General features: G+C 45.0%; 1 protein-coding gene across 2 annotated transcripts in view; it reads right to left on the reverse strand.

The window, feature by feature from the left end:
• The window catches only part of LOC138527490 (galectin-related protein-like), a 93,117-nt gene that overhangs the window by 37,460 nt on the left and 28,256 nt on the right, over positions 1–27,401 (reverse strand). For both annotated transcript variants that reach the window (XM_069638724.1, XM_069638725.1), the window contains one exon: positions 2,588–2,676. In XM_069638724.1, coding sequence (XP_069494825.1) covers positions 2,588–2,676 — 89 coding nt within the window. The remainder of the gene's footprint in view (positions 1–2,587; positions 2,677–27,401) is intronic.

Below are 27,401 nucleotides of genomic sequence, written 5' to 3' on the forward strand. Positions count from 1 at the left end.
TGAGGATATACCTAATTTCTTGCTGAGACGCACCCTTCACAGAGCGCGGAGCCCCTGTCACAGTACCTTGAATATCCATGAGAGTGCAGCATTAGTTCCCCCTCCATATCTGTGCCTGTGCCCACCTCCATTACTGGTTTCTTCTCTGAAACAATATTGCATTCTTGTGTAGCCCTCGACGAATCCTTAACCTGCAAACACCTTCTTTTCTTAAACGAAGTGCCCGTAATGTTTATATTTCCATCAGCATTCCGTTCTGTTGTGCAACGATCAGCATCGATCCTCCTTTTGCCCAGGAGAGCAGCACACTGTCCATCAGAGGAAAGCACCTCTGTAAGACACAGAGAAGGTGGGGACGTCACGGCCGTTGGAACTGCGGCCGACGTCATAATTTCACACTAAGCACCGATGGGGGAAAGAGCTTCAACTCTGCACAATACGGCGCTCCTGTACGGCATGCTCCAGAGAAGACCCAAAGACTGCCAACAACCACAAGGTCCAAAAACTGGGACCGCCCCTCGACCGCAGCTAGCAAATCCGTCTCTGCGGTAGTAGTGATGTCCGCGCCGGTCCGTTGCGCAATCCTCACTGCTACGCTCCAGGCTCAGCCACGTCTGCCACCAGCAACTGTGGTGTTCTCAAGGCTGCCTTCTTTTTCTATCGCGATCCAAAAACCAATGACAGATCCTCACCGTGCCGCTGTCAGTCCCCTCCAGCGGCCAAAACATTACAAAGGGGCCTTACTGGAAAGTGCTGCTCCAATGAACAAACTGTAAGGTGGCCCCACTGGTACTCCAACTGCTACTTGCAGTCAATTCCCGCACCCAGCTGCCTCATGTCTGCCATTGCAACTGCTGTTGGGCTATGGGACAGGGGTCAGCTCACCTTGAGGGTGCGGGGGGCCGGTGGATGTCCCCTCCTGCGGTTTTAACAGCTTCCTTCCTTGCTTCTGGGCGCTGATCAGTCTGGACAGCTGCAGGTTCCTGTCCCTTCCCTCAAGCAAGCACGTCGCAAGTGTAGCGGGGTGAAATCAAAGTCTGATACTGCAGGTAAGGGAAGTGAAGTGAACTTCTTTACTAAGTTCCAGTGACAAGGTATATACATCAGGTAAGTCCAAGGGTAAGTACGTAGGAAGGTACACAGGAGACATCTACCGGCCTCCACTCTCACAGGCTGCTTCACTCTGACATTCATGGAACTTACAGGGGCACTCACACCACAACATTCCACAGGCATACATTCCACCAGGCATTCTCTCAAGCAAACATTCATGCAGGACCAAGGCAGGGAACACAAGACATTATCCTTAACCTAACCCCTATCCTAATTCTAAACCAGGTGATCACAAGCCCACTAATCCTGCATTAAGCCTAACAATTCCCTATCAGTACCACATTTTTGGCTAACTTTCAGCTGCATTTTTGACTACTTTTTGCTAGGCAACTTTTTCACTGCAGAGGTATTTTCACCACGAATTTTTCACTGACTATATTTTTGTTGGCTACATTTTTACTGGATACTTCAGAGAAGCTGCCCAAGGTCGCAACATCCTGAGCCTGATAGCGGAGGACAGAGGAGAGAGGTTATGTTGCTCGCAATGGGGAACTTTCGCCCACACGTGTTTCAGAAATGAAGTTCAGACCTGTCTTCGCATTGGAGACCCAATGCCCCAAAGATGACCTGAGACATGCGTTATATGCAGCTAAGAAAAGCAGCTAAGCCAAATGCAATGTCCTTGCTTGGAAGGCTAGTCTCTGCAGATCTATAACCAGACAGTGCCATGGCAGTGGATTACTTATCACATTGTGACACATTTCAAATACTATTTATTTACTTATTTAAGGAATTTAACCAAAAGCGAACTTGACCCCAGGGAATACAGAGCACTATAGAACAATCACAACTGTCCATCAGAGAAGAAAAATATGGCCTAGTGACCCAAGCTGATGATGCCCAGTGAGGCCGAAACATGTCTGGGGTTGCTTGTGGTCTCAAGCAGAAGTGATGTGACCAAACAGTTATGGCTGGACTGCCCCTTTTGGGATAGGACCAAGCCTGATTTGCTGTCCCTTTTTTTGCAATGGCATGGACTAATGAAGAACGATGGTCTGGAGGGTTGCCCATAGCATTGCCAGAGGTTACAATTAATTCTAAACCGTTCACTAATCACCTCTTTTGTTTTGCTTCTATCAATTAATATAGTACATAAATAAGCACAGAAACGTGTCTGAAAATACAAACATAACATATCCTTACGACATAGCAATGTATTGCTCAACAATGCACCACAACCAATTAGCTATTTTCATGAAATGAAATGTGTACAAAACCTTTAGTTCAAAGGAGTTGGTGCAAAACAAAAGGACAAGAGTATATACCACAATTGGAGCATAACTGGTCCTAGACGGGCAATACCTAAGAGGTTTTGCCCAGTCATGCATCTACACTACTATGACTGACAGGCTGACAAACGTTTGTTGATATGGATCCGGATTGTGACCTGCGTAATATCCATAAAAATTTGCTGAACAAGCCAGGAGGGCAGGGAACCTCCACACACCCAACACACTGCAGCGCCCCAACATACCTGCTTGGGCTGGAACTCAACACACCCATGATGGTGAGCTTCATGGACGGCTTCATTCCTCCCGTGATCTCTCCGACATACTGTTCCACCTGCAAAAATAACACCTCTTTAGTCTCGCTTCAAACATGAACTTGCCAGTTTACTCTCTACTTCAAATGCCTATTCTTCTCTCAAGCTGAGTGAGTAACTGAATGAGTGAGTGAGTCAACAAGTGGGTGGGTTAATGAGGGAGCAGGTGAACAACTGAGTCAGTGAGGGGTAAGTGAGTGGGTGACAGGCTTATTTTGCACACACGTTGCCTCTACACAATTGGTAAATAAAGATTTCATAGAGCTGGGTTTTGGGCCCAAGTCTTAAGGTTTCCATTGTGGGAGGTGATCGAATTGCAGGACAAGAGCTTTCAAATTTGAGCTCCGTAGTATGAGACATTTTGTTAATTTGCACCCTTTGATTTCATGGACTAACTTGAGACCACAGTCAATGGTTAGGTTCATTGTACCAAGCACCCGTCCTTTACTGCGACACATGGACATTGTAGGGGAGCGTATGAACCTCCTGCCTTGTTACACTACCTACCGGTATTGGAATCAATTATATGAAGCTGAGGCCTTCATTTTGGACGGCTAGTAGGGTGGGAAAGGGACTGATATGCATTGGAGGTTCTGACGCTCTGGTATAAAAATCATATCAACTTGTTTGTTTGGAATTGTAGACAAATTATTTTGCCAATTATACTCCGAAAAATGATCATAAAATGTAAAGGTTACTCAGCGTGGTGACTATTGTGCTCCTAATTCATAGTGCCCTTTCCTCTATACAAAAGGGATGCCATCCCAATGGGCTCGGATGAACCTGTGTGTCTTTTAGAGGAACAAGCCCCTGAAACCCACTGAGGCCACTTTAGCTCTGACAGCATGTGTATGGATGCCTTTCTGGCCCGGCAGTCCATGAATGGTGTAGTACTCTAGGATGCATGCTACAGTTCATCTTGGGATGGATGCCTTCAGTGCCTGCTTGCCCAGAGAAGCACCTTTATATGGGATGAAAAGACAGTCCATGAACAAAGGCATTGTCCTGTCCAAGTGGAATCTAAGGTCTCTGCACCCATCTAGGCCATGCAGGGTTCTCTGTGCTTGGGATGCAGGGTTTGGAATAACATTGGGTAGATAGATTTCCAGAGTTATTTGGACGTCAAATAAGAATATAGGGAGTGTTCTAAGCACCCCCTTGTCCCTGTAGAAAACAGAGAAGATTCTTCTGAAGACAGTCCTTGAAGCTTACTCACCCAATGCACTGATGGTATTGGAACTACAAATGTTGTTTTTGAGAGAAAGTAATTGCAGTTCCTCCTACACTATGGGTCGGAAGGAGGATTATGCTTCTTAAAAGAGGGAAAGGGATAGAGGAGGCCATTACAGTGCCTTTTTACCATTAGATTGGAAAGAGGTAATTTCTCTGCTTCTGAATTGCTGTAGGGTCTCCTTGCTGCAAGGCAGCACCTGTATAAATGGGTGCCCGGCCTAGCCAGATCCATGATCAATGATAGTACATATTCCAATAATGTAGGGTGAGGAATTATCTCACTTCCAATGCCCAAAGGTAGAAAAGCAAACAATTGTTGGAACTGTGTGATCTTGTTGAAGGTTTCCTAGCAGCCTGGATGATCTCTATATTGTTGTCTACATTGTTGTCAGGCAGGCTGCAGTGGCACCCGTGGTCAATTGCTGTGCGATCATATTGAAAAGGTGGGGTTTTGTGGAGGGTGGCGTTGAATCATGCCCGACTTCGGGTCCTTTCTTTCTCTGAGAATTGACGGACGAGTGGATGAAGTCTGGAAACCAGAATTTCATTGACCAGATTGGAGCAATGAACAGCATATTGTAAGCTTTTACAATACTGAATTTGTCAACCAATTTGAGGTCAAATGAATAAGAGTGAACGCATCTGCCTCCATGTATTTCTTAAGTAAGTAAGATGACCCAGTATGTTTCCAACCAGAAGATCATTTCTCGTACAATCTCTTGATTTATTTTCCATCAGTGACTCGACTGTAAGAAATGTGCATCTCCACTGATCACTACAGCCATGTGATAGGCTTGTAAATGCATTGTTTGCTGATACAAAACATGGCCATTGTGTTGTCTATGAAAATAAAGACCCTGGTTCAGTGTAACAGGGCAAGAAAGGTGCCCAATGCCTGATTTAATTGCCTTCTGCTCCGTCACACTGATATGCTCCAAATGATCCTAATGGAACCACAGATAGGGACCTCTCCGGTCCTTCACGCCACTCCCGATACCTTGAGGGTGGAGTTTGGCCTGATTAAGAAATGCTGGCTCTATGACCAAGAACAGTAAGCCCTTCTTAGCTGATTCCTCATTGGCTGCCCAGAGGTAGGTCTGAAAGGACCGGGATGCAGGCTAAAAAGATTAAGATTAATGGTTCTATTTGGCCACTAGGTGTATATTTACCTTCCACAATCCAAGTATGGAGAATGGGCTAGCCAAGATACATAAGGCAAGAGGCCCAGGAACCTCTGGAACTAGAAAGATGTGGTCATCGTCTGCGACAAGACGTTAGAACATCTCATTGAATGCCCAAGATGTAAGCATCACTGGGGAATAGCAGGATCAGAGAATTGTTCCAGGAATAGCCAATGAAGGTGAGGGTTTCAGAAGGTGTTGGGGATGACTTCTTCTCATTGACAAGACGTTAGAACGTCTCATTGAATGCCCAAGATGCAAGCATCACTGGGGAATAGCAGGATCAGAGAATTGTTCCAGGAATAGCCAATGAAGGTGAGGGTTTCAGAAGGTGTTGGGGATGACTTCTTCTCATTGACTACTGAGAGATTGTAGGCAAAATGTAGATCCAGTAGGGTATCAAACTATTGAGTTGCCTCAGTTGTAGACGAGGATCTGACGAGACGGCTGTCCAAATAGGGCTGATTGAGGCTTTTCGGAAACCTGCGGTAGGAGGCCACTGCTGCCATCAGTTTCGAGATGCTGGGAGAAATGCTTGCAAGATGTACTCCCACAGACAAAGACACAACATCAGTCCCCTAAAAGAAAGGGTGTCACAGGATGTGCAGCATTCCCAGTGATGATTAAGGTGTAAACACTCTAGAGTGTGTTGTGATTAACTCTTGCAAAGCGTCATGCACTTCAGTTGTACTCTGGAAACTCTTAGCCTCGAGGAGGTGTAGAGGGACTATGCAGTCATATTGTCAGTAAAGAAAATAAATAAACAAAAAAGGAAAAGAAGGAAGAAAAGTCACTGCTGTGCAGGAAATGCACCATGCTCTTCACCATGGTGGGTGAAGCCAAAGAGTAAGTGTGAGTGGAGCTGGGCTTGGTTGCCTCCATGCATGTGCCTCAGCTTCATCATTCAAAATATTTTTGGTTGGCAAAATGTTCCAGTCCTGTTTCCTCCATACGTATAGGAGAAGACCCTATACATTTGAAGGCATGAGGATGAGACGTAAGAGTATAAGAAATAACTATTTAGGGGAGGTGAAAGAAGTCTGCACAAAAAGCAAAGTGAACACTGAAATGTGGCTATTTTGCTTCTTTCTGCATAATAACAAAAATTCAGTTACAAGGAGAAAAGGAAACAATTATATAATTAATTGTATTACTAAAAATCAATACTACATAAACAATTAACAGAGACAAAAATAAACTAAAACACACATTATTTTACAAAAGTGTTAAAGATGACCTTACATTTATTTTGAAGCATTTCATTAATTGACATTCCAAATACAGGCGTTCACACTGAAACACATTCTTTCACAATACGTTACAGCAAATATTCTAGGTGTAGAAAGTCCCAAAATATACTAAATTAAAGGTATCCCTCCCTTTACTTCGCCCAAAACGTCTTCTATACTTACCTCTTCCACATTCACTTCGTCAGACATTTACTTGATCATGCCCCGCCCACCTGGTGCCTTCCTGTTTGCCGCTCTTTTTCCCTACTTAAGGAGCCCTCCAGCCTCTTTTCCTTTGCAGATGGGGAGCAGATGCAAGTGGATCTATGTCACCTGGCCTAAGCCCCGCCCACCTGGTGCCTTCCTGTTTGCCGCTCTCTTTCACCACTTAGCAAGCCCCGCCCACCTGGTGCCTTCCTGTTTGCCGCTCTTTTTCACCACTTAGCAAGCACCACCCACCTTCTTAGCCCTGCCTCTTCCTTCCTGCTCCTAACTATTAAATCAAGGGCGTCTCTCGCCCGGGCGTCCTAAGCGAAGGGCAGACAAAGAAAAGGGGAATTCCTGTTTGGACCTGTTCGGACCAGGAGGACCCAGGACCCGACCCCCTGCTCAGACAGCAGGTAGTCATGCACCAACATGTGTAACTCCCTCTAGTCCCCCCGTGATGTTCCCTTGTGCCCCCCCATTCTCGCACACAGTTGTTGCCTGTTTTGCTTGCTTCTTCTACCCTGCTCCCCCCTCACCCTACTCAAGCCTACTTCTGCAGGAGTCTGTCCTGATACATTCTGGTTTCACCATCACCGCCTTGTGGACAATGCTGGATTTGACTTTTATGGACTTCATTCATTCATGGTGCGTCACCCTTTCTCAACTCTCATGCTGAACTTCTTTTGCATCGTGTACTCCTGGTGGCCCTGAATCATGCTGTTCCCATCTTCATCTTGTATCCTGGCTTGCAACATTATGTGTTACTACTGACTTCTTCAATTGTATTCACTCTCCCCTCTTGCTTCTCCACTCTTTTGACTGCTAACTCTCTGTTCTCTCTACTCCTTTCCCTTCTCCCTTTTCCTATCTCTTCCCCTTACTTTCTTCTATGCACTTACTCTATCAGAATTGTCCCTGGAACTAGTATGATAACAACCTCGTCTGTCTCCTCCTCCCTCCCCTTACTGGTTTTTTCCTCCCCAAACCCCCTCCAGCACTATCTGAAATGTCGTCAGGACTAATATGATAGTCGCTTGTTTTGTTCCTCCCCTACCTTTCTGCATCCCTCTCCCTCACCTGTTTTTTTTTCCGGCTCTATCAGAAATGTCGTCAGGCCTAGTACGGTAGTCGCCTGTCTGTTTCCATTTCCTTCCCACTCTCCCCCTCCCTTCCTTATCTATGTTTTAGCTCTTGCTATCTTAAATGTCGTCAGGCCGAGTACGATAGTTAATTTCACATCCTTACTGTTCATGGCCTGTAAGAATGTCATGTTTTTTCCCTTGTTCCCTCCCTTGCCTTGAAGCTCTTTGAAACACATTGTGTATAGGCGCTATATAAATAAACTATCATATCATCATGCATGTACTTCTTCATGCATGTACTTCTTCATGCATGTGCTTCTTCCCGTTATTTCCGAAAGGTTAGATGCAAGGTTAGGAGTGAAGGAGAGTAGGGGGAAGAATAGGGGTAGAAAGGAAGGGGGACTGCAGGGGTTTACCTTGTGATGAAGAAGAGAATGGCCGAAGAAGTAAAAGACTGAATGTGACAAAGTGAATGTATGGCGAACTGAATGCAGAAAGATTAAAGGCATACATCCAGAATTAAGCAGTGTTATTATTAATCAGTGAAATCGTCAGCTATAGAGCAGTGTTGGGTGTACATTGGAAGGAAATCACAGTCTCATGCCAAAAGAGGAAGAACTGTGGAAAAGGGTGTCTTTTTCTGGTGAATTTCATATCAAATCGTATAACATCTAAAATGTATAAATATAACCAAAAAATGGCGAGGAAGAGAATAATCTTTGGACACTGGATTATGAACAGGAAATTGTAGAGTGAAGCAAGAATGGAATAGGTGTCCTGAGAAGGTGCCATTTAAAACAAGGCTACAAGGCTCAAAGGATAGGATTTCTCAAGAATATGGGGAAAGCACCTGGAACTTTGCCCTTAACCATTGCAATGTGTAGTATCTTGCTCCCCAGCAAGATGTGCCTGGATCAGAGATGACATGGGAGCAGGAACCAGGCTGACCAAGGTAAGTACAAAGAGAAGATGCTTTATTTGCTTAGTTACATAGACATAGTTCATGAAGGCAGGGGAGAAGGTCACAAGCATCTGTCCTGGTTCCCTGCCATACTCCAAGTCCCAACTATCACTCTCCGGAACCCCCAAGCCTCCAACACTCTAAGCTCCACCTCACCATTCTATGAGGCCCTGCATTCACTCAGACAGTCACACTAATCATCAAGGATACAACACAATGCCCCCGGAGAACACAGTGTTGTTGTTTCATGTCTCACGCAGGAAGTGCTAGGGCATTAAATGGTCTCTTTGTCTGGGTCTCGTTGGATCTTTATAACTTTAATTCGTATTCAGTCTCATGAAGTAACTTAGTTGTGTCTTGTTCGTATCACAGTGCAAATACTGAGGTACTACTAGCCCTAGGAAGGTTAAGCATATAAGGGAGGTAGTTGAGTGAGTACAGCATTATATAGAACAACAACATACCGAAGACCACTTAATTTGGACTCTACTCAAAAGAATACAACCTACAAACAATGTTACAGAGAGAATACCGAGTTGCATCAAACAGAAATATATTTTCTTAACAAAGAGGCAAATCAAAGGGATCAATGAATGGAATAACTACAGATAAACAAATATGTAATCCACTTATATTGAAATGTGCAACCTTGTATACTTAGGATTGTGTTTATAACATTGTATCACATTATTTGTGTACATTATTCTGGAGTGTTAAAAAGTATATGCCAACAGCAAATTATGTGCTACTCAAATTGTGCAGGATTGCCGCCGAATTTGGAAATTCGTCACATATATCATACGGAATTGCAATTGGAAATTTTGAAAAACATCATCCGAATTTAGTCATCGATGAAATATCATCTGTGTGAAAATGAGGCACGAAGTATTGGGCATTGTCATCTTTTCAGTCTCTGCATAATCATCCATCAACCTGCGGCCATGAATTGCATACAGATTATATATTAGTTCAAGACCCTGGGTCAGATTCTCAAAAAGTGGTGCAAATGAAAGGAGATCAGAGAATGCGTTTGTTTTATTTATGCTACTTTCAGAAATGTGCAGGTCACTTTATTCTCGAAGGTGTCCTGAGCATTTCAGGAGGGATTGACAAGCGGCGCAAAGATGCACTGCATAGCCCCCTTGCATACATTAGTGTCGGGTGAGTGAAAAAAAAGCACTTCCATCCCTGTTTGAGGGATGGAAATGTAACAGGTGTGAAATAGTGAAATAAATTGCGGCTGTCATACTTAAAACAAAATCATAACAGGATCAGAAATGATTTGCGCCTATCCTGTGCTTGTTTAAAAGGCACGGAGGGTGAGGGGGGGATGAAGATAAACAAACTACAGAAAACATGGACGCCTCCCGATGATGTGATGCACTTTGCAGGGGATGACGTTGGGTGCCATTTACACATGGTGTATCCGAGCCCGCAGTGCTGTGACGTGCTGGAGTAAGGAGTCGGACGATAGGATGGCATTTTCACTACAACCTTTATTTAAACAATAATGAAAAAGGCCCATCTTTCTTTATTCTAAAGGGTTTTACATACCTAACTAAAGAATAACTGGGGTGCTAGTTGTCAGGGTGGTTGTCAAACTCAAAGTGTCCATCCTCTGGCCAAACTAGCATACTCTAGCGCTACCACTAACAAAAGACATTAACATAAATAGTTCCAGGAGAATAACTCCCTTTTCCTGGCTCGATGGGATCAGCCTTGTGGGCGTATTTCTATTAGTCTTTAATAATATTTCAACTTCAGCACTTTCAGACAATACCAGGAGAATGACTCCCATCTCCTCGTCCAACAGTTCAACAACTGCTATCTTCTCCTGATGAACTTGATCAGCCTTCCGGCTGGTAGTTGATATCCTTTTTGCCTTAGTTTCTGATTCAACAATTATTGGAAAACCAGGAGACTGACTCCCTACTACTGGTTCAGTTGATTCAGCCTTTGGCAATTTTTGGACAACTTCCAGCAACAGTTTTTATCAATTTTGCCCTTCTTGCCAGGCTTCTCCCATGGCTTGCTTAAAGCTCATATGTTACTTCTGTTTCCAATACACAGGTGTTCCTTGACTGTCTTTACCTTCGTCTTGTCGGTGAGAACAAGGGGCACTGTTCCCATAGTGTCCTTAGTTCCTTCTAACACTCTGACAAAGAAGACTGTTCTTGTGGTAATCTCTACCCTTAGTTCCCTTTTGAGGATAGTGTTATAGTGTTGAGGGAGACTACTCCCGATATGTTGTTCTCTTGTAGTCTCTTTGATACAACAACTGTGAAGAGGAAAATCGCTTGTGATGTAATCTCCACACTTGCTACTTTTATTAAAACTGAAGCTGAGGGAGATTACTCCAGAGGCTTTCTTTTGATTCAATATTAGTGACACAACTACTGAGATGAGGGAGATTACTCGTAATGTCTTCTTCCCATTCGGTACTTCTGGCACAAATACTGAGACGAGGGAGATTACTCCTGAGGCTTTCATTCCATTCAGTACTCTTGATACAATTATTTACTCCCGATCCCTTCTTTACATTTGGCACCCTTCCCCAATACCCTATCGTGTCTCCTGTAACTCTTGTAACTCTTGTTACCTCTTCTCTGGTGGGTGCACGTCACTGGTTCTTCCTCGGGTGTTGGGTTGCTGTGTTGCAGCTGAATGCTCTGCTTTCTTCTCTTTCCGCTCCCGCTGCCGTGCTTTGGCTCTGCTGGGTCTCCGGCTATGCAGTGTCAGAGAATTTAATGGACTACTCGGTCCACCTCCTTGAGGTCACACCACAGTTGGTCAGATCCCAGCTTCCAGTCAGCCCTGCTCTGCATCAACCTGCAAAGGACTCCTGCAACCTGCTGTCGGCGTCCTCCTGACTGGAGGTTTGCTTCTCCAGCATTCCTTCTTGCTTCCAGGTTCAAACTTCCCGGGTCTGCTAGGCTTCACGCCTGTTTTGCCTCTCATTGAGTCCTTTCTCAATTTTTATGTCATACAGCTGGGGCCTCCCCAGCGCAGTGTTATAGTCCTTTGTGTCCACTGTGTATTCTTGATGCCTCTTCTGGGCCACCACTTCCCAGTACCTTCTGTACTTGGCAAAAGAATAGTTTGTATAACTCCATTAATTTTCTTCTTCACTGTACTTTTGGAGGATGACTTGAGATCAGACTGTATGTCTATTTTAGTCTTCCTTGTCTTGGTGTTATTTCACAAAAGGTAGCAGGCGTTCCTCTCCAGAGAGAACATGGCATGATAACCTGTTCTGAGGTGAGAGTCTGCAGCACACGCTTTTTGCTCACTGTACCTTTCACAGATGGGAAACATCCATTTGCATATCAGTCTTTGTCCCGCCCACATGGGCAGTCCAGCACCGAAATGCTATGGCAGTTCCTCTCTGAACAAGAGTACCGACAGCAACCCCATACACGTGTTGCAGCCTTGTTGGGCCTCAAAAGAGGCGGAATTCAATTTAGTACTTATCTAGACAGTCACATTTGATTAATATCCAAAGCCACAAGCAACCCAGACTCCACTCGCAATATGGAGTATGCCTTTTGAGCTAGAATACCATGCTCTCATACATATTTTTTCTACATTCTTTTCATTTTAGTTCAAGAAGGTTATTCTTCTGGCATTTTATCCTCCTCCACATCCTGGTAAGGAAGAGGAGAAGCTCCATAGGCTGGATCATAGGAGAGCTTTAAGCTTCTACATTTCCTGCATGTCCCGGGTCAGAGTGGACGATCAACTCTTTATTGGTTAAGCTGGAAGGCGTTTGGACAAGCTGTTACTAAGCAGACTTTGTCTCGATGGATCATCTTGGCAATTTCCGAATGTTATCGCTTGGCGGGTAAGGACCCTCCGGTAGGCTTACGGGCCCATTCTACCAGGGGTATGGCTGCCTCTACTGCCCTGCAGAGGGGTGTTCCCATTCGTAACATCTGTGATGCAGCCACCTGGGCTTCGGTCCATACTTTGTACGTCACTACTCCCTCGATTCTATCCGGGGGCAGGATCTGTCCTTTGGCAAGGCGGTCCTTACTCTGCAATTTGATTGGGCATTCTAAATTTGTATGTTCTAAATTATTTTCCCTCCTCCTTACGTTGGTACTGCTTTGGGAGTCTGTCATAGATATGGAATACGTCGGAGGACCCAATCCCCTCGAAGAACAAGTTACTCTCTTACCTGGTAACGTTCTTTCAATGGGATGGTCCGACGACGTATTCCATATTGCTCCCTCCCTGCCTACCCCGCTACAGAATTTCTTATGCGATTGTAGCTTACGTTTCCGCAAGGCTTTCTGTGGTCATACTGGCAGAAGATTGGTGCCAAACGTTCTGGGAAAAAACTACAACTGAGGCTACGGGCGTTGTGCGTCCTACTTATAACATCTGGTGATGTCGGCCGTCGGAGGAGGTCCTCGAGGACGCAGACGCCAAAGGATTTTCCAAAGCAGCACAGCTGTGGTGATTACTGTCATAGATATGGAATACGTCGGAGGACCCAATCCCCACGAATCACGATGCAGTCCGCCAGCTTTATGCACCATCAGGCAGGCAGTGTTTACAATTTGTACATTTGTAGTTTATTATTTGTAATTGTGAACACTGCATATCATGTGCACATGTAAGCAGTGTTCGCAATGAAAATTAAACACTGCCCAACATGTAACCCAAAAAAAGTTTTAAAATCTATATCCAGGCTCAGCGTTAAGTATTTTCAGACCCCCAACATTTCCCGTCAATTGTTTATAACGTTTCATCTATGTAGGGTTCCAATACTTCCAATCCATAGGTAACAGAGGGTATACCTTTTTGATTATTTGTGAAAGACGCAATGTTGTATTAGGCATCATCAAATCAGAGATCCAACAAAGAGAATCTGCACACGCATGTGCACAGAGTTGATCAAAGACTATTTCAAGTGTGTGTGTGTGTGTGTTTGTGTCTTCTTCTTACTGTGCCGAACATTGGTGCATACATTCACAGCAGGGATCGGTGCTGTTGCCTTATATACCAGCCAACAACTGGTGATCACGGATTGCATGTCCCAGCCATTTTCTCATTCGGCATTCAGCACACTGGAACGCTCCTAACCCGCTGTGCCTACCAACGAAAACAGAAGAGCCTTAGAGCTGCAAAATCAACTGCAGAAGAAACATGTACTCACTCAGTATTGAACTATAAATGCAGGGTGGAAAAACACTTAACCTAAACCTAAATCTAAGATGGGAGCAAGCTTCGACCATCAAACGAAAAATAAGGCAGTCCTTGTGGCATTGTGTCAAAATAAAAAGGAATATACTAAAAAAAACTATTGCCAATTCCTTACAACTAATTACAGAAAGCATGTGGGATAGGGTTTCAATTAAGAAAGACGTGTTTACAAATAATATGTCAGGCTGTGATTGCCAGGGGCTCCCTTCCCCACGTTTTGAGCATGGGACAAAATGGATCTCCTGAGCACAGCACACGCTCAAGCTTTCCCAGCACGAGCCAACAGTTCTGTATCAGGTATCAGGTTCTTCGATGGCCAAGTCTCTTTTCAATAAAAAGTCTCTTGCCATTGAGGCATGGTGTATCCAACCAACAAACACAAAGTTCAGTTCCATATATACTTTGGGTGATGGCTTCACCCCTGTGTCCCCCTCTTCCAGGCATTGACCCTTCACAAATCGTATTCAACAAATCAACTAAACAGTTCCTTTTCCAATGATCTTTGAGTGATAACTTTCCACCCCTGGATCTCCCTCTGCCGGGCTCGGACCCTAATGAGAAAGGGGGTGGACAATTCACTTCCCCTGGTCTTCCCATACTTCTTTTATTCACAAATCTTAATGTCTTTTTTAAACAGGTATTCTGGCTTCGCCCCCTTTTGTCAGCTTCCTTCTACCAGGTACACTCTCGCCAACATTTACAAACAGTTCACTGTGGACACCTTGCGGTCTGGTTTGCTTCGGTTAACAGACAGTTCACAGGGACTTCAGGCCTTGCCCCTTCTCGTTAGCATCCTTACGCCGGGTTCACTCTTTCCAACCTTTGCAACACACTGTTCATATGTTAGTTTCACCAAGCGGGATTCACTTCCATTTTCTTCACAATCATCTGTCGGTCAAAGAATTTTGGCGGTACAGAGGATTTTGCAAGATCCCTGTATGACCACTTTGACCTCTTCTTGCCTTTTCCCAAGGTCTTCTAGTTACGGTAGTCTCTACTATTGGGTAATCGCCCAAAGTTTCCTGCGTAAGCAACCACGTGGTGCCGGACTCCCCTGTTGCAGGTTTTCCCCCTCTTTCATCAACAGTTTCTTTATGCTTCTTCAAAAGTTCAGATTCGCCGTTGGCTATTTATCGTTCAACACAGTTCGGTTTCTTATCGACTCTTCCCTCGACACACCGGCTGTGATGAACTGCTTGACTTCTCCTTCGAGTCAAGGTTGGTACCATAGAGAGCCGCGTCTCAACCCAGCTTGGTTATCAGCAGAGGAGGGTCTCATGTACCGTAGACATCTGCTGCAACACACGCTGGCTATTGTTCACAGACTTATGCTTCCCTCTACAGAGGTTTCATGGACCTTGGTCGGAAAGGGCAAGGTCACTTCTCTCCTTGTAACTCTCTCGGTCTGTGCCGTCTTTCTCTGTCTCTTGAACTGTGTGCTGAGTTAGCTCTTACGTCGTGCAGTTTGCCTTGCTCGTATTGTGCTTTCTTGTTCCACCATTTATCCCTGTGGGAAAAGGAAAGGGACGTCAGATGTGTGCGATTTTTGATCAATTGCCCGATTCTCCCTGGCCCTTGGGTTGGGACATGTCAGCTAAACAGCTTTGGACTTAGTCCGTTGTCTGTCATGGTGTGTAAAAGTGCTTGTGTTGGGAAAGGGGAGGGTGTTAGAGTATCTGAGTATCCTACATGGTAAGATGGGAAAAAAGTATTATAAGACTGCGGTTGGTTGGTTAACTTGGAAGGATGAGATGGATAGGGTTTGTGAAACAGACAGGACAGACTGGGATTATTATTGTGAAAGGAACAGGGGAAACTGTGGGAATGGCAGTGCTTTATCAATGCCGTTTGAGAGTTTGGAACATGACAATCAGAGGGACGGGATTGGTGGGGTTTTGTCAAGGTAGATTGGGTGTTTGGGAAAGAATAACCATAGGGACGTGGAGAAGAATGATTGGGAATATCCGGGTAGAAAGCAGGATAGCAGGGATTCTGGGAGTTGTGGTTTTTGATGGGTTTATCAGATGCAGAGGGGTTGTTGGATTCTAGTAAGGGAGATTCCTTTGGTGGGAGGGAGGTACATGTAGAGCAGCATACAAAAGCCTTTGTACCTTCTTCCCTGATATAATACAGCATCTCACCTTGGATATTCCCCCAAGCATAACCCCGGGCTCCCTTACTCACGTGATCCTCCCTCGCTGGTCCACACCCAGGGTTGGAATCTGAGAGCACCAGCCCTTCCCTGGTCACCTGAATAAGGGATTCTCGAGGTCTAAAATGGCTGAGGGAGCATAGCACCCTCCAGGATGAACCTTCACATATCGCCCATGGAGGAGTACGACACTTCTAGAACACCCTCCCATCTAGGCCTAAGGTGGTCCCTCTAGATCGAGCGGTTGTACATGCACTTCTCAGTCATGAAAGAAGATGTTGATGCTGCCAATGGGTCTACCCTGTTCTTCCAGACTGGAAACGTCCATCCACAAGCTATTTAAGACTCCTTAACCCACAGATAATTCATAAGCAGCCTCCAAAGAAATGCTTGCTGCATATTTTAGCCTATTGGTGTAAGTGTGTATGAGCTGTTCATTCTGAGAGAGGTGAAATAGTTTGAACACAAACCGCTGAACAATTTTGACGGGCATCTTCAGCAACTAGCATTTATGTTCACCCTACTCAATGAAGAGGCTTAAGTGTGAGACCAGATGATCCAAGGTTGCTATTTCATGAACATCCAGAGGAAGATCTTACAAGAACCAGGCATAAATCCCCAAGCATTCTCGTGCTGGGACACTCTCATGAACTGGCCCAGAGAGAGCATCTCATAATGACAAAACACTCAGAACAGTAAAAAACGCCATTTGCGTGGTACAGAAACAAAAGCCTCAACCTAACAACAGAGCACCAACATCAACAACCCCCATAATACAGTTTGACATGTGTGACTTCTGTGGGGGATCAGTACCACAAACATGCCCGTACCCAGCAAGAGGACAGACTTGTAGGCAATGGGGAAACCTAAACCACTATGTGACGTTATGCAGGTCGCAGATCCTTCTCTTGCGCTCTAAAGGCTTTGATGAGCAGGAGTGTTCTAAGCTGAGAGCAACACACGTAGAAGCTCAACAAGATGAACTTGCAAGCCCAGATCCGGATGGGGAAGAAGAGAACGTCTTTTTCATATCAACGTTCTTGGGTTCAGAGAGAAGTCAGCATTGCCAGTCAAAGTGCATGGTTAACGTGTAAGGAACAAACATGCCTGCCCTGATAGAACGGGGTGCATCCATGAACGTCATTGCGCATTCCCACCTCAAGGCAAGGATAGCCCAGGGGCAACGGGTTTGTCTTGAAAGCAAGAAAACACATAGCAACACAAGACCGAATCCTGGGCTCGCGCTTAGAAACCGGCTCAGGTAGTAAGCGTGTTATAAAAGAGTAATTACACACATTTTATAACAGGTAAACTTGTGAATGACCGAGGTACGGATTTTATTGTTTGTCGATAACAAAGCCATGGATTGCAAGATCTACTAGCCCACTCAATTAAGCAAGGAGATTTTATGATGGTTGAGAGGATAGCTCAGGGGCAATGTGCTCGCCTTGGAAGCAAGACGACACGGAGCAACACACGTTCGATCCCCGAGTCCGCGCTTAGAAACCTCTGGGTATTAAGCACGTTATAAATAACCCATATCATATCATATGCATGGTATTTGACTGTACTGGCGAGTATGGGGATGTTTGAAACGTTTAGTTGTGTGACAATCCCTCGATATCGTCACTTCTCCCTGGTAGGGGGACCCTTCCCATGGGGCCAGGGAGGTGATGCCGCTACACGATGGTCCCCCTGGGGGTTGTACTCAGTGGGAGGATCGCATGGGAGGGGACCCCGTCTATGGGAGAAGTGAGGACTATCAAGGGAGAACGCAGTATGTACACCATCATGCTGCCAGACATGATTCACCCAACCATATGAATATTGGCCAAGTACCCATTCCCTCTGTCTCCTCTTTCTTCTACCAATTTCCTCATACATAGCAGCTATTTTTGTCAGTCAGATAATATTGTGACGAGGAAGAGTGAGGGAAGAGTGAGTATGAATGACTCCAAAAGCACTGACACGAGGAAGACCAGGGTGATGAAGAGCCCTAATTGGAACCGACCAGGGTCAGACTGGGCCATAGAATTGTCTCGGGAACCAATGAAAAAGTGGCCCACAGTTGCAAATGGCTATTAATTCCTTTTGTGACAGTTTGAATAGTACCGAAGTGGGAATTTTTTAATAAAATGCGATGCAAATTGTGAATTTTAAAGAATATTTTTTCAGCAGCACAGGTCAAAACCATTAGCCGCATAGTGAAGTAACTCATCAAACCAGCCCACATTGGCCACAAAACGGGCCCACTTTGACCAAAAAACTGGCCCACACCGGAATTTTGCATTTTTGGTTCGTCCATGGGCCTATTGCCCTATACGCCAGTTCGAGCCTGGAACCGATAAGAACATACTAGCTATTTGAAGCTAGAAAGTCAATCCACTATAAAAAAAACTAACGAAGGCCTCTACTCCAGATGAGTAGTGCCCAATATGAGGATCACACTGGGGAGCTAAGCTGCATGGAGAGGACGCGCAGCAGACCCTAACGCCTGTAGTAGGAAGGCTGGAAACAAAGAAGCAGAGAAGAGCCACGACTTACCTGAAAGTTGGAGAACCTGACGTCTGGTGGCAGGAAGGCCGCCACCTGAGTGGTCCAGGAGACACCCGACGTGGGGGGAGAAACCAGCGTGGTGGAGCCGCCGAAAGCTAAAGGAAAACAGCGAGAGCCAAGCGGAAACTGCAGAAGCTTACTGGTGTTGCCGAGGACTGGGACTCTTGCGGCCCAAGTGGAAAAGTACACAGAGGGGGAATGGGAAGGCATTGGGAGATCCCAGAGGCAGTGGTTGGGAGGAAGTGAAGAATCATCTTCCTCGTCCCAGTGGGACTAAACAGAGAGACCAGTTGAGACTACTGTGGGTGAGAGAGCACCCCATAAAGACCTCAAGAGAGGCCTGGCAGGATAGGGAACCTGGCCTAGTTAAGAGACACTATAAAAGGTGAGAGAGGGGTCTGGGTCCCGAACACTGACTAACCAAGGCAGTTGTACATGCCAGATAATGCCTGGCAGGTTAGTGAACCAGGTTTAAATAATACACATTACAGAGCTGAGAAGGGATCTGGAGCCCACATAATGAGAAGAGAAGACCATGGGAAGAGAAAGAGATCTTTTGGCACAAGTGACGAGAAATCCAGGGGAAGAAAAAGAGATCCTTTGGCACAAGTTATGAGAAGACCAGAGGAATGAAGATATATCCTTTGGCAGAAAGTTGAACAAGGGAGACACCTTCCCAATCTTGTTTTGGAACTTGAAACTTTGACAAACCACCTGAGAAGGTCTGGGAAGAGAGAGACCTCCTCCCCGTCCGTGGGGAAAAATACGGAAAAGCCTAGTCACAGCTAGGGTAAGAAGGATATTCCACCATCATTTATGAACTGCCTAAAACATCTCGAAGGAGGGAGTCATCCTGTTATAAGTCGGGTGTAGTCTACTTTATCGGTTTCTTTTGAAGTGTAGTGGACGGAAATAGGTTTGGGACATAGGACAGTGGAATATTTGTTTTTGACGGACATTCTGACGTAATCCTTAGTTTTGGTTGAGGCGGGGAAACCCCTCTTAGTTAAAGGGACAGTTAGGGTTTTTCCTTATTTCTGTTCAATAGACGTTTGTCCCAACAAACATGCTATATGTGTCCCACGTCTACTTCTGCACCCTAACAGTTGACATTTACTGCGAACAAACTTTGTTTGCAGTGAATGGTCAAACATTTTCACTGTGCGTTGCTGGCCTTATCATGGCAGCATTACACCAAATATGACGTGTGCTTATGGTGACAAGCACCATTGTATAGGAAGCACTGGTAAATATTTTGTCATCCATCACCATGGTGCAAGTGCATTTCTCCTAGCTCAAGTATGTAAACTAAGAAACTTGCCCTGCAGGTCCAGCGGGATTTTTAAGAATTTGCAATGCCTGAAACCAATAACCCTTCAAGGAGTATTTGAAAAAAGCATAAGCCATGGACAGAAGATTTTTCGAACTGGATACAACACAACCAATGCCATTGAAGTTGTCAACTTCGCATATGAGGTTAACCTTGAAGATGTAGCCAGCCTCCTCAAGAGGTAGGACATGCTCTTCTAAGGAGTTGGGTGTCTCAAAGGCGACTCACCAAAACTACACATCAATGACACAATCCAACCAATAGCCTCAAAACACTGGTGGGTTTCCTTCCATCTGAGACGCCAGGTGGAACTGGAGCTGGACAAGTTAGTGAAATGATCTGGACCAACTCCATGCATATCCTGGATAGTCTTCATGAACAAGCTGAAAGAAAACTGGCTCCATAAGAATTTGAGTGGATATGCACCTCCCAAATAAGGCCATGAAATGGGAGTGTGTATTGCTCTTCCCCAAAAAGTGCATGGAACAACCATAAATCACCAATGCAATTATAGAGCAAATACTTCAAACCATAAACAGACAGACACAATAACTCACAGCCACGCACTCTTTAGAAGATAATCAGCTCTTTATGGCTATTTATTCAAAGATTACAAGTACATAGAAATAATTCATAAAAATAATAAGGACATAGATCACAGAAGAAGCAAAGAAGTCAAAAAGAAATACATCACCGTGAGCGTAACAAGATTCCTCATCTCGTCCAGAAGCAGCCGGAAGACCCCAGGAACAGCCAGGCCGAGAGTACCACAGCTCACAGGAAGGCCAGACGTAAGCGTCCTTCTCTGGCTGAAGTCTCACCTGACCACCTCCGGGTTTCCGCATATATACACACTCCACAAAGGGGAGTTAATTCTCGAACATTCTGGAAATTGCACTTGCGCAGTTGAGGAACAGCCGTCGAGCGCAGTGCCTCCCTTCTCTAAAAACACGATCCACAGAGAACAGTAGCAAGCCATAACAACGTTAGCTTTCCCAGCAGAAATGGCCTTGACCGCATACCAGGTTTGGAAAAGCATGTTTGTCTCAGCACTGTGAATCTAACACTCACCAAAATGTGTGCAGCGTTTCACTGCGGTATGAAGTAAATATCCAACATGGCTCCGAGCGCTCCCAGAATGCATTGCGCACCAGCGCCATTTTGGATCAAGCATAAATCAAGCATAACAATTCCACCCTTTGGATATTTATCTTCCATATCCCGGTGGCACAGGAACCGGTCTCTGAAACCTACGAAATGTTAAGACTAAATTGGGAATACATTGAATGCAACAACAAGCAATTATAATAGACAATATAATAAAAATGCAAGCAAAAATGTAACGTAGTGTACCCCCAATATCAGGTATCCATGAAAATAACCAATCCCACCAATTTCTATTACGATCTTGAGACACTTGAGAAATGAGATCCCTCAAACCTCGAATATGACTTTCAATAGATCGTGAGTGGTCACTTAAATTGAAACAACACATACCTTCAAAGGCATTACACCCTAAATTATGTTTTAGCAATAGGTAATCAACAGCAGCTCTGTTCTGCAAAGTTGCTTTTCTAATAACTTGACTATCAAGGAGTAATTCTTCTAAAGCCTGCGAAGTATGATTAAGACTTTTAACTACTAAACACGCTAATTTCATCAAACATTCGTAACCTCCAGCAGCTAAACCCCAAACACCCACTAATGAAAGGGTTAATGCTAGAACCTCAGCTTCTGATAACAAATGTACATGTGAATCACAGTCAGGAGATAGCCCTACAGATTTGAAAGTTGACCTTTTACCTCGAGTTATCGCTGAGTGTAAAGGAAACATCATTAGTCCTAATCGAGTTAAAGCACATGGACCTCCAGAAATGTTAGCTGGAATATAAGTATATGTAATGTTACCACATGAAAAGAGCCATCCTGTTGGAAGTTTCACATGATTCAAATGACTAGCAGTTATCACTGTATGATTGCAGGACATAGTGTTATTAACACTGATGCATTTGCGTGACATTCGCGAACATAGTCGCCTCTCGAACATGGTGTTATTGTACTGATTGGTCAACTCTATTTGTCGGCATTTGCCAATTTCTTGTGCTTTGCACGTCATAATGTAACACACATCACCTTAAGTTATATTGTAAGTAATAGCCCGTGTCAAATTTCTCCACTTTCTATCAGTCTCTTGGCAGAACCGACAGTATTCATAAACTGAAAAAGATTGTCTAATGTCTGAGTCTTGAACTAAAGAATCGTTGTGTGCGACGCCGAAGATATGCTTTAAAACCGGAACAGGCGTCGGCACTGCTACTAAACACGTAGTCAATAAAGCTTCAGCATTGGGCACATCATTAAGACAAAAGTGTGATATGTTCAGTACTTGCTGTGCCAGATAAATCCACATATCCTCCTCTTGGGTAATCATAGGAGAGTGTTTCCGTCTTCCTACAATCGCGTCTGGCACGACTGGCATCAAGGTTGTTTTCACTTGCTCCTGATGTGTTTGTCGCATTTCACAAATCCATGTCTTCGGTCTGGCAGGCTTTTCAGCACTTGCATAGGGCTGCTTGGGGACAACATTATTCATCACTATCAGTATCCCCTTGATCACTGGCACAGATGTGACATTTTTCGGTTGTAACAGCAGATCGTTTAATTCGCCCACATGGAGTCCATTCAGTGCCACAGTTACACCAACCAGACCCAGGATTTACAAAGCAAACCCAGAAAAGAGATATCAGTGTTGCACATCACTCTCTCAGGTAACATTTGTCTGCGGGTACATATTGCCATTTCTTTCTACCAGGCTCCATAACTATAACAACTTGATCTTTGCCTGATGCAATGACATCTGCGGGCACTGGTGGGCCACTTGGCTTTTCCACCCACACCTTTGCACTCGGTACCATACTGTCTGAAGAGCCAAAACCGTGATCCCCATGGGTAGTTAACACTGTAAGAGGCTCCCCTTTCTTAATCATGGACAATTTAATGGGAATGACTATCAATTGGGCCACTCGATCACCCTTGTGTATTGATAATAATTGATCCCCACTATTCATTAGGATGACATTAATCTTGCCTTGGTAATCAGCATCAATTACCCCTCCCAACACTTGAACTCCCTTCAATGCTAGGCCAGATCGAGGGGCAATCCATCCCATTTGCTCTGGGGGAATCTGTACTCCAATCCCTGTTTCAATTACAACTATTCCTCTTGGATCTAATCTGATTTCTTCATTGGAATGTAAGTCTACCCCGGCTGACTCTGGAGTTGCTCGATAGGGAGCTAAAGAACCTGGAGTAATTTCCCAGTATAATAGTGTTTCTCTGACTGAATTGGGTTGAACCTGCAAAGTAGGAGTCATTAGTCTCATCAAAGGAGTTTCATGTTCATATACAGGCCTATTGTTTAACACTTGCACCGCATCAAACACACGATCACGCCAGCCTGCCAAACTGCCGTCTCCAGATTTGCGCAACTGTTCTTTCAGTAACCCATTCATTGGTTCAATTAGCCCTGCCGCAGCTGAATGGTACGGCATGTGATAGATCCACTCAATGTTCTTTTCCTGACAACATCTTGGATTAATTTGCCTTTGAAATGTGACCCATTGTCACTTTGAATTTGCAAAGGCACTCCATAATGTAATATGATCTGATCTAACAACCTGATGGTGTTCAATTGGGTTGCACGTTTGCACGGAAAAACCATCAAATATCCAGAGTAGGTATCCACAATACTGCATGCATACTGACAACCTCTGCTGATTGGCATAGGACCGATATAATCAATCTGCCAACTTTGACCTGGTAATTTTCCTCTTCTCAATGTGCCTCGAACAATTTGAGGTATCGGTTTATGTAATTGGTGTTGGCACACGGGACATTGCAAAATAATGGTTTTCACTACTTCTAAAGGAAGACTGATGCCTCGAGCTTGTGCCCACCTGATAGTAACCTTTTCTCCAAGGTGCCCACATTTCTGATGGGCCCATTTGGCCAAACCCTCCATATCGTCTTCCCGAGTCTCTGCATCCACTGAGGAAATCTTGGTGTGTTCATCTGCAACAGAATTAAACCAACGTTCTAATGAATCTGTGGCACAATGCACGTCCACATGATATACAGTGACTTCACTTTGTAATAGCATTTCTGCAATATCTTGCCACAGTTCTTTTCCCCACAACTCTTTTGAATGAATCTTCCATCCATTCTTTTGCCAAGTTGGCAACCACACTGCCAATCCATTCGCCACTGACCATGAATCTGTGTACACATAACAATGACCAGGGGTCTCTTGTTTCAACGCTTGGTAAACTGCGTAAAGTTCTGCGAACTGACTGCTCTTCCCTTTCCCTGTCGTTGTCAACAACTTTTTTGTTTTGGGATTGTACGACATTGCTTTCCAGTACCGCTCAGTTCCCACGTATCGGGCTGAACCATCCGTGAACCAAGCATGCTCTGTTTGCTCCACAGTCAAATCGCTGTAAGGTACTCCCCAATTCTCGGGAGACTCACGTTTTTCAGGCACCTCCGGTGGTATGTAATCTGTAGGGGGGTTTGTTGGCTACTTGCTCATGTAGTTTTGCTACTCCACCCTTTCCTGATTTGGCTCTGTCTTGAATATACCATTTCCACTTAATTATGCTGGCTTCTTGAGCATGTCCTATACGATGCGTTTTAGGAGAGCTCAGTACCCACTGCATGATTGGCATTTCAGGTCTCATAAATACATCATGACCCACCGTCATCTGCTCGGTATCAACAAGAGCCCAATAACATGCCAGCAATTGCTTCTCAAATGGAGTATATGAGTTACCAGCATCGGGCAACTTACGACTCCAAAACCCTAATGGCACACGTTTCCTGTCTTGTTTCTGCCACACACTCCAGTTAGCATAATTGTCTTGCACAGACACATTTAATTCCACTTCGCCTTCCTTCAAGTGCCATAAATCAAGCACCTGCTGCACCGAATCTTTTGCCATCTCAAAGGCTTTTTGCTGCTCTTCCCCCCACTGAAACTCATATTTCTTTCGTGTCACCTTGTAGAGGGGGGGGGGCAATATTTGCCCTAAATGCGGAATGTGCTGTCTCCAAAAGCCAAACAGTCCTATAAACTGCTGAGCTTGCTTTTTGTTCGTTGGAGTGGTGAATTCAAGTATTTTCTGTCAGGCTTTTGGCACCATTTCCCGATGCCCATGATGCCACTGAATCCCTAGAAATATCACTCTTTCAGCTGGACCTTGAATTTTACTCGGATTAATCTCCCACCCTTCCTTTTCTAATCCTTCCATGAGGACATCTAGCTGACTTTGCACACTGTGTTCATCCTTGCCTTGGATCAAAATATCATCAATGTAATGAGAGATTCGTATGTCAGGTTTACACAGTATCTTGTCTAAGTGCTCTGCCACCAGCCGGTGACAGATAGTCGGGCTGTGCATGTACCCCATGGGTAATCTCGTGAGAGTGTACTGTCGTCCACCCCACGTAAATGCAAACTGTTCTTGACACTCATCAGCAATTGGCACAGAGAAAAATGCATTAGCTAAATCGATCAATGCATACCAAGTCCCCTCAAACTTTTGGACATTTTCAATCAATGTAATAGCATCTGGGACTGCGGGCACTAAGGGAGGAGTATGTTTATTCAACTCCCTGTAATCCACCGTCATCCTCCACGACCCATTTCCCTTTTTAATAGGCCAGAGAGGATTGTTCCATGAGGTGGTAATAGGGCGTAATATACCCGCCTCCACGTACTCTTTAATGGTGTCTGAGATTTCCTTGTGTCCCCCCAGGAATGCGGTATTGTTTCATTGCTACCCGCTTGGTTGCCACTGGCACTTGCACTGGGGGTATCGTCAATTTGCCTACGGTAATGGGTGTACAAATCAATGTACTCACCCCAAACTGATACGTTTTACCGCCAAGTCCCAAGGTTAGCCCTTCCAAAATGTCAAAGACAATTATATATTCAGGTATCGGGGCAATCAACACTTGGTATTTTTGCCTCTTTAAATTGCCTGTTTTCATTTCCACTCGCGTTTGCACTGCGGGGGTCTCCTTTAACCCTAAACCTGTAATTGTAAACTGTTTGTCTTTAAATCGTGTTGGATTACCATGAATCAAAGAGGCCTCCGCCCCGGTGTCTATCAATGCTTGCACCCCTTGTGTATTTCCTGACCCACAAAGTATCTTACATCAACATGAGGCCGCCTATAACACTTTTATGCGGGCAGACACTGCCGGAGCTTGGCCGAAGCCCTAGTCAAACTTTGAATGAGTGTGACTCGACTCCGCCTCTAGCATCGCACTCACCACTTTTCTCAAATCAGCATATGTCGGCTGGTACGGGGAAGGTGTTCCCATAGACCCTTCGTCTTGTTCTTCCGCAGGGGGAGCAGAAGGTGAGGTGTCCCCCTGTGGTGTGGTGACTACTTGTTTCTTAACCTGTTTATAGCGCTCTTTGGCTGCAAGTCCTCGTTTTTTGTATAATTCATACATTACTTTGGTTTCAATGCCATCAGTTTCTTCGTGTGGCATGCCATCTTTTAACAAAGCCAAAAACATGTCTTTTCGGGACACGCGGGAGTCTCTGCTATCTTGCCGCCTGCCTTCAGTTCTTCTCTCACTATGCCCCCCTCTCTCTCGTGGCTTGTTATCGCTCTTATCCCACTCTCCCAAATCTGCAAGTTGTCGAATGGCATCTGCTACCTCATCAGTAGCCTTGCCCATCATACCTACGAGCAAAGTCATAATGACACTTTTGTATGCGGGTGGCGCAGTTCTAATCACCATGTTTCGAGTTGAAACTGAGAGCGGCACGGCTCCCATGTGATCAGGCGCATCTATGTGAATCGCCTCTTTCATAGCATGCTCTCTGACTTTTTTAATTGCTTCTCTCAACGTATACCACTTCGTTTCTTCACTGGGCCAATCTGTGGTAATAGGGTATTTACGGTTACATGCTTGAGCTACCAGGTGCAACAAAGACACCTGCGTATCTTGACCATTTGCGTCAGGGGGCGGTCCTGCTCTTAAGACCTCCTGTACATTAGTGTCAATTGACAGGGGTAAAAAACGCGGTGAATCAGTAGAATCTACCAACAACCCTGCAGCACCCCATCTAGCAATCTCACCATCCATGTCAATAAAGCTTCCCCTGATTTTTGCCTCAAACGGGTAATAATTTCCCCAACCTCCTGTTGTGTGTAATCCTCCAGCATGGTTAAATCCACCATTCCGCCAGCAGGATTCTGCGGGTGTGGTCCGGCTCGCCGTCTTCTTACAGGCTTCACCGCCACTGTTTTCTGTTTCGCCTCTGTTTTGGGGTCAGACTCATCTGCGGAACTACTTTCTAGACTGGTCGAATCAAAAATATCACCATCCCACTTGTCTGGATCCCAGACTGCGCCAGCGGTAGCGATTACAGTTGCCACCTTTCTTTTGTTGACCCCTCCCTGCCTTTTCATATACTTATACCGGGCTACTCATACTGCTGCCCTCTCGGCCACCGCCTGATATGTGTCAGCCTTGTCTTTAAACAGTTTCATTTGAATCTGCTGCATTAAAGCAGTCTGCCGTTCTGCAG

Source organism: Ambystoma mexicanum, chromosome 14 (genome assembly GCF_040938575.1).
Source record: "Ambystoma mexicanum isolate Mex_15411 chromosome 14, UKY_AmexF1_1, whole genome shotgun sequence".
Classification (NCBI taxonomy): Eukaryota; Metazoa; Chordata; class Amphibia; order Caudata; family Ambystomatidae; genus Ambystoma; species Ambystoma mexicanum.